At 58.3% G+C, this 7,889-nt stretch overlaps 1 protein-coding gene across 2 annotated transcripts; it reads left to right on the top strand.

The window, feature by feature from the left end:
• The first annotated feature begins 1,407 nt into the window (after positions 1-1,407).
• EMX2 (empty spiracles homeobox 2) lies at positions 1,408-7,687 on the top strand. Of its 2 annotated transcripts, XM_065894451.1 has the most exons (3): positions 1,408-1,913; positions 3,818-4,002; positions 6,227-7,687. In XM_065894451.1, exons 1-3 carry the CDS (start codon positions 1,505-1,507, stop codon positions 6,392-6,394), a joined length of 762 nt encoding a protein of 253 aa, XP_065750523.1. In that variant the 5' UTR covers positions 1,408-1,504; the 3' UTR covers positions 6,395-7,687. The 2 variants fall into 2 exon arrangements, with proteins under 2 accessions (XP_065750523.1, XP_065750524.1); XM_065894452.1 differs by lacking the exon at positions 3,818-4,002 and having other exon boundaries at positions 1,505-1,913; positions 6,227-6,330.
• Positions 7,688-7,889: the final 202 nt, after the last annotated feature.

Raw genomic sequence — 7,889 nt, 5'->3', positions numbered from 1 at the left:
CAGATATTGGGACCCCCAGTTCCCAAAAGAGCTGTTTGGGGGGAAGGAGATGAGCACCCTCCCAGAGAGGAAAATCGAGAGCCTGTGGGCAAGTTGGAAGCCCACCGCCAGGGCAGGGTCGTCCACTCCGGTCTCAGCTTGGAAACGAACGGGCCGAGTCAAGGATCGTGAACTCAGGGACCCTGGGACCTAGAGGCTACGCGTGGTCGGAGGACCCCCATCCCCGGCCAGACTCCCTCCTCACCTGGGAAACCTCCGGGAGCGTCGCTGGGGGTGGGAATTGGTCTAACCCAACGGCTCCGTTAGCCCTCGCCGGGAACCAACCCCTGCTCGCTTACCCTCGAGTGCTCCCGGGGCGACTCCAGCTCCCCTGACCCGCGCCCGCGGGGGGCAGCAGCGGCATAGCGCTAGGCGCGAGGAATATGTGCATCAGTGTGTCCGTCTGTCCCCCCAGCTCGGGCTCAGCAGGCTCGGGATCCAGGGGGCCGCAGCGAAGGCGGCGCCGCTCGGGGACTCTGCAGGGACCGGGGTGCCCCGGAGGGAATGGTGGTGGTGGAGAAGTAGGCGGTGGCTGAGGGGGAGGAGGTGGGGAAAGAGGAGGAGGAAGAAGAGGAGGAGGAGAAGGAGGAAGAGGAGGAGGAGAAGCCAAAGGAAGAGGAGGAGGCGAAAGAGGAGAAGAAGCCGCCGCGGGCGCCGCGGGAGCAAGTGAGCTAGGAGCGCGCGGCGACGGCGCCGAAAGGCCGGGCGGCCTGGCGGGCGCAGGAGGCACGGCCGAGGCAGCGGCGCCGACTCCGTTCCACTCTCGGCCTGGATCCAGGCCTCCGGGTTCCCAGGCGCTCGCCTCCTTCTGACGCACTTTAAAGAGTCTCCCCCCTTCCACCTCAGGGCGAGTAATAGCGACCAATCATCAAGCCATTTACCAGGCTTCGGAGGAAGCTGTTTATGTGATCCCCGCACTAATTAGGCTCATGAACTAACAAATCGTTTGCACAACTTGTGAAGAAGCGAACACTTCCATGGATTGTCCTTGGACTTAGGGCGCCCTGCCCGCCTTTTGCAGAGGAGAGAAAACTTTTTTTTGCCTCCCCCGAGAAACTTCCCCCCCTCCCGCCTCTAACTTCGATACCCCCCACGCCATCTCGCAAAAAAAAAAAAAAAAAAAAGAAAAGAAAAAAAAAAGAAAAAAAATTACCCCAATCCACGCCTGCAAATTCTTCTGGAAGGATTTTTCCCCCTCTCTCCAGGTTGGGCGCGTTTGGTGCAAGATTCTCGGGATCCTCGGTGTTGCCTCTCCCTCCCCCTCCCCCCTTCTTTCCTTCTTCCTTTCCTTTCCTTTCCTTTCTTTCTCCCTTTCCTCCCCCACCCCACCCCCACCCCCACCCCCAACAAACAAGTCCCCAATTCTCGTCCGTTCTCGCCGCGGGCAGCGGGCAGCGGGCGGCGGAGGCAGCGCGCCGCGGTCGCCGGGAGCTGGGAGCCCTGGGCGCCCGCTCCTCGGCGCAGCATGTTCCAGCCGGCGCCCAAGCGCTGCTTCACCATCGAGTCGCTGGTGGCCAAGGACAGTCCCCTGCCCGCCTCGCGCTCTGAGGACCCCATCCGTCCCGCGGCGCTCAGCTACGCCAACTCCAGCCCCATAAACCCGTTCCTCAACGGCTTCCACTCGGCCGCCGCCGCCGCCGCCGCCGGCAGGGGCGTCTACTCCAACCCGGACTTGGTGTTCGCCGAGGCGGTCTCGCACCCGCCCAACCCGGCCGTGCCCGTGCACCCGGTGCCGCCGCCGCACGCCCTGGCCGCCCACCCCCTGCCCTCCTCGCACTCGCCACACCCCCTCTTCGCCTCGCAGCAGCGGGACCCGTCCACCTTCTACCCCTGGCTCATCCATCGCTACCGATATCTGGGCCACCGCTTCCAAGGTACGTGCCACGTCGCGGGGCTGCAGCGCTCTGCAGCCCGCACTGCCCTCGGCCTGCTCTGGGTGGGCGCCCGGCAAGGCCTGGATGGAGGTTCCTCCGGTTCGCCCGCCCGCGCGCCGCGTTTGGAAACTGGGCGGCGAGGAGCCGGGCACGGTCCCTAGTCTCCGAGCTGCGGCCGGTTTGGGGTCTGGCCGCGGCCGCTTGACCCTTTAGAGAAGGGCGCAGACAGAGGAGTTGTCCCCGAATGCTCTCGGGTCGAGGCAGGCTTTCCTAGCATGCTACGAGTGCCGGCCGCCAAGGAATCCGTGGCCCGCGGGGGTCCCCGGGTTCTCTGTCTTGCCGGCGATGCCCTCGCCGCCCTGGCTCCGAGGGGCGCGGACAGGGCCCGGCCACCAGGTTCGCCCTCGACTGCGTTCGACCCTGTTTGCCATCCACTCCGCGCCCCTGCATCCTAGACCTGCAGCTTCTCGGTCTCTGACCCTCTTCCGGCGGCGAAGAGACCCTCGCGTCCCTAGAGCAAAGTCTGGGAGTTTGTTTTATCCTGCTTACTTTGGAGGCTCAGGCGGGGCGGGAACCCGCGCGGGTAGGAGCCTCCGAGGCTCAGGACTCTCGCCGTGACCTGCTCAATTCGGGCGCCGAGCGGCCACGGCGAAGGCAGGTTCGGTCTGGTTTTTGTTTTTCTTTTAAAAGAAATGAACCGGGTCGGAAGACGGGCTGGAGGAGATCTGTTTGGGTGTTTTCCTTTCTTGCTATTTTTTGGATTTTTGTGTGTGTGGGGGGGTGGGAGTGGAATTAAAACTCCAGAAAAAGGGGCAAGTAATTAGTTTAGCGATTCGAGCGGGGAAAAGACCTACCTCCCGAGGCCGCTGATCAATACCCAACGGCTTGCCCATTCATTAACCCTTGGCGTTCCTGCCAGAGCCTAGAATGGGGTCGATTCCCGTCTTCCATAATTAAAGAAACCAAACCAAACAAAAACAACGTTTTACTCTTATTCCCAGATCGGAGTTGCCTCCATCCCTGCCTGGATTGTAGGTTTGTCTTTCTTTGGGTTTTGGTGAATCGATTTCCCACCCTAAGGAGTGAATCCGAAACTCTCTGGCTTTGCTCGAAAAGTTTAGGGTTCCCTTTCCTCATTCTCTGGCAGCCACGCTCTTGGTCCCCACGCCAGGCCTGGAGTAGCCAGGATCTTCTGGGGCCGCGGACAGTCCCATCGGGTGACCGCAGCTCCGTACTCCCCGGCTTTCGATGCCTTCGCTCGAGTCTCCTAGTTCTCTGGAGCAGGGCAGCGGGAGAACGGGGCCTCGGGAGGCAGCGGCGGCAGAAACCCTGCGCACCCGCCGGCGAGATTTCGGTCTAGGCCGGGCTGCAACGACACGTCCGGCCTCTGCACTTTTCCGGAGGAGAAAGACTTTACTTTAAAAATAAGTCCCCGAGAAAACTCTAGGATAGCAGTTCGTCGCCTCTTCGCCCCTCACCCCCGGGGCAAAGTTCTCCCAGAGGTTAGAAAGAAGAGACAGACGTTTCTCTGGGTCCAGGGCGCCAATCCCCGGGCCCTGCCTTGCCGCCCCTTCCTCTGTCCCGGGCGCCGGTTGCGGAAGTGGCGAGGCTCGTGGGGCCCGGGCGGCTGCAAAGCCCAAAGAGGTCAGGAGCCTTGGGACTCGACCCGCCGGGACAGCTGCTGCTGGGTGCTACACAGCTACGGTCCCGGCAGAGCGGGCCAGGCAGCTGGAGCGGTGTTCCCTTCGCGCGTGTGGAGGGCCCTGGGTCCCCGTGGGCCGGGCCGCACGGGCTACGTACGCGGAGGCCCTGAGCGCAGTGCCGGGTCAGCCCGGCTCGGGAGAAGCGCGCGAACCTGGCCAGGACAGCCTCCTTTAATGGGACTTCTGTTGTGTCCCCCGTAGGGAACGACACAAGTCCGGAGAGCTTCCTTTTGCACAACGCGCTGGCCCGCAAGCCGAAGCGGATCCGAACCGCCTTTTCCCCGTCCCAGCTTCTGAGGCTGGAACACGCCTTCGAGAAGAACCACTACGTGGTGGGCGCAGAGAGGAAACAGCTGGCGCACAGCCTCAGCCTCACGGAAACTCAGGTGAGCGGGCCCAGGCGCGGCAACCGCATCCCAAATCTCCGGACACACGCAGCCCGCAAAGTGCGGAGGGCTTTCGGCAAACAGTCCGGGAGCTGGTTCCACGCCCGGGCTCAGGATGTGTAAGTTTTGAGGTGCTCTTGGCTTCCCTGGGCGCCAGCACGGGACTGTAGGAGATGACCCGCCCGAGGCTCTGGTGGGGCGGGCGGAGACGGGCTGAATTGCTCCTTCTGTGCGGCTGGGCTGGCCTTGCAGCTCCTGGCTGAGATACCTCTGCACTTTCGGTGAGACTTTCGGTGGGAGTCCGGGGTACGCGGCTGGGATCCAGGAAGGAGAGTGCTGCGGGGTTTTGGGGTGTTTGGGGCTCTAGGCTGGAGAGAGAGCTGAGAGTGGGTTAGGGCGAGCTCTGTGCACCGGGGGCTCAAGGCTCACAGCGATGGCTCCAGTTATTCCCCTTGAGGGGATCGGAGAGTCAGACCGCCGAGCCGGCATCCTGGGCACGTCCCTAAATACGAGAAACAGAGCTAGAAGGCTTCGGGAGAGGAGCTGCCTCAGGGGGCAGACCCTTCCTGCGCAACAGGGTCCCGAGGCGGCCAGGTTCTGGCCTGCCCCGGGGCGAGGAGGGGGCTTAGGGCTACAGTAGGCGCTACTGTACGCGGAGCCTCAGGGCGGGGTCAAAGTTCCCGGCAAACAGTAACATTTTCGGGCAGATTAAGTTGTAACACTTTTCCTGGGAGGCGCGCAAAGAGGTCGAGGCTTTTGTTTTAAAACGTCCCCGCGGACAAAACCGAGGAGGGCCTCGCGGGTTGGTGCGGGGCCCGGCACAAGGCGCGGCCCGGCTGATTTCTCCTGGATCGCCGAGTCGGCCGTGGTCTTTGTCCGCCTCGCTGCCCACGCTGCCTGGAGCCTTTGTGTGCGTGTCAAGCCCCGAGCGCACCGACGCGCGCCTTGGGCGAGCGCCGGGGAGAAATGAACCGTCCTCCCCCTCAATTAGCAAACTCAAAGCAAATTAAACTCAGCCGTGTTCCAGCTCGGCTTTTTCATGGGGGCACTTTGGGGGATTGGGGGCATCTGGGGAGAGCAAGCCGGGACCTGGGCCTGCCGACTCAAAGGAGAAAGCGGAGCGGACTTCAGGGGCCTGGGGTGCTGCTAGCAGAATGGGACAGCCCTGGTGGCATGGGAGGTGCAGTCATCACCATGTTCCTCACCTGTACCTCACCGCTGAGAAGCTTGGGCAGTGTTACTGTCTGGTCTGGTCACTGTATGGGGCCCCATCGCCAGCTTCCCCAGGGACTGGTCGGGATAGCATGTGAGCCCCACCTCACTGCTCCCCAGGCTTCTAGCAGCGCTCCGAGGAGGCCAGGCTGCCGGCCCCGCCCTGGTGGGAAGTGATGTGATGGGGTGAGAGCTTGGCCCTGGACTGTCCTGGGGCTGGTCAAGAGGAAGACTGAGGGGCTCTTCCCTTCTCTTTCACAGTTTTTCTTTTACTTCCCCTTTATCTCATGGTCTTTCAGAAGCTTTCACTTTTGAGCCTCTTTTCCTAGCTGAAAAGATATAGCTGGGTTGGTCCCCAGGGCTCTGCACCCCATCATCCCCCCACCCTGGTTTCCCCCAGCACCCACCCCACACACACACCACTGCTTCTGCTCTCACCTGCAAGAGTACTGGGCAGAGAGGGGAAAGCTCAGGCCAATCTTGACTGCCTACCCAGGGCCCAGGCCTTGCCGAGGAGGCGCTATATTTAGGCAGTGGCTGCGGGAAACTGGCAGAAAATAGAAAGCACATTCGGCCCTGCAGGAGCTGCAGCAGTGGGAATGAGATCTTCCCTGCACTAGTTAGGTAGAGGGAGTCAGGGATGTGTCTTTTAATTTTCCCTTATTTATAATTTTATAGGGGTTTCCCAGTGTTTGCCAGGCTTTTGCACTTAGTGGGATGTGGGTGTCCCGAGCAGGACAAAGTGAGAAGGGGGCACTCTGCTCTCTGGGCCTCGGGGCCAGGGGGAAATGTGCTCCAGGAGGGCCAGAAGGGGAGGGAGCCAGCCTTCTCACCGGCTCCGAGATAGGAGCTCTGTTCCCCGAGGGGAGGCCGTGGGGAGGTCGGCTACTAGGACACGCAGCTGGGGTACTGGATTTTCGTAGTCTCAGTCCCAGGTCCGGGCCAGGCAAAAGAGGAAGAGGTAGGAGGGCGCTGTGCAGGAACTAACGCGCCCCATCTGCCTCTCCTGCAGGTAAAAGTATGGTTTCAGAACCGAAGGACGAAGTTCAAAAGGCAGAAGCTGGAGGAAGAAGGCTCAGATTCGCAACAAAAGAAAAAAGGGACGCACCATATTAACCGGTGGAGAATCGCCACAAAGCAGGCGAGTCCCGAGGAAATAGATGTGACCTCAGACGATTAAAAACACAAACAGAACCCCTCAGAAACGGACAACACGGAGCAACACAGAGACAGGGAGAGGAGGGGAAGAAGAAAAAACCCTACAAAACAAAAACAAACCACACACAAATTCACGGAGAAGGGGAGAGGGAGTCAGAGAGAGGGGCGGCGCGACGCAGACGCTGGGCGGCAAGAGCGCGGGGTCCTGATCCGAGGCCGCGCCGAGATGGCAGAGGACGGAGGCTCCTTGATGAACACGCAACCCTTGTCTGAAGAGGCAGCTTGTGAGAGACAGACAGAGACAGACAGAGAGAGAGAGATCCAAAGGTGGCAAAGCCGAAGGCGCTCTGACAAGGGCAGCTGTCGGTCAAAGGCCAAACCAGCGAGACAAGATGATTGGCAGGTATTCCGGTTATCTCGCAGTCCGATTTTTTAAAAAAATGATGATGATAATCATAGTGATAAAAGAAAACCCCCAACCAGACACAGGACTTTTTATTTTGCACTTCGAAGTGTTTTTTCCCCCAATCTTTAAAAGTAATCAGTGATAATAACCGTTGGGATTCCACATCCAGCCCCATCCCACACCTGTTCAAAAACTTGAATTGCATGTAGCAGTTGTTGGGCGAATGGTGTCTTAAGACAGAAAGTGAATTGTAATTTTCTTTTCCTTTTAAAGACAGGTTCTGCGTGCTTTTTATTTTGATTTTTTTGCAAGAAATGTGCAGTCTGTAAACACTTTTTGATACCTTCTGACGTCAAAGTGATTGTGAAAAAAGCTAAATGAAGTAGGCTCAGCGATAGCGATCCTCTTTCAGAGAAATGGGGAGCAGGATGGGGGGCTGGGGGTGGAGGGGGAGGGTGCCCACAAGAGGAGTCAGGACTTGTACTGGGAAAAAAAACCCTAAATTAATTCTATTTCTTGGACATTCCTTTCCTAACATCCCAAGGCTTAAAACCACGAACTAAACTCCTTTTAGTGGTTGAAGGTATTGGCCGAGTTCAACCATTTGCCGTAAATAAAGGCCATTCCAAACTTTCAATCTATCTATTGCAAAAACTGAAGGACTGTAAGTTAGCGGGGATGATAAGTGTGGCCAAGAACACGGCAGCAAGTTTTCAAGCACTGAGTTTCTATTCCAAGATCATAGACTTACTAAAGAGAGTGACAAATGCTTCCTTAATGTCTTCTATACCAGAATGTAAATATTTTTGTGTTCTGTGTTAATTTGTTAGAATTCTAACACACTATATACTTCCAAGAAGTATGTCAATGTCAATATTTTGTCAATAAAGATTTATCAATATGCCCTCAGAGTAGTTGTCTTGGGAAATTGAAGTGAATTCTTGAAAAAAATATCTCTTTGAGTGTGGTCCTTCCCCAACTAGGCTCAAGAAGCCCAGGTTCCCCACCCACAAAAGGGCCAGACTGATGGATTCTTGGGCATGTTAAAGAGAGAAGAGGGTGGAAAAGGAGAGGATTAGGAAAACTTAAGTCCTTCAGAAAAGGGATGGGA

This window comes from Phocoena phocoena, chromosome 16, assembly GCF_963924675.1.
Source record: "Phocoena phocoena chromosome 16, mPhoPho1.1, whole genome shotgun sequence".
In the NCBI taxonomy this organism is placed as follows: Eukaryota; Metazoa; Chordata; class Mammalia; order Artiodactyla; family Phocoenidae; genus Phocoena; species Phocoena phocoena.
The sequence above is the reverse complement of the archived record's forward strand: the minus strand, read 5'-3'. Positions and strand labels throughout refer to the sequence as shown.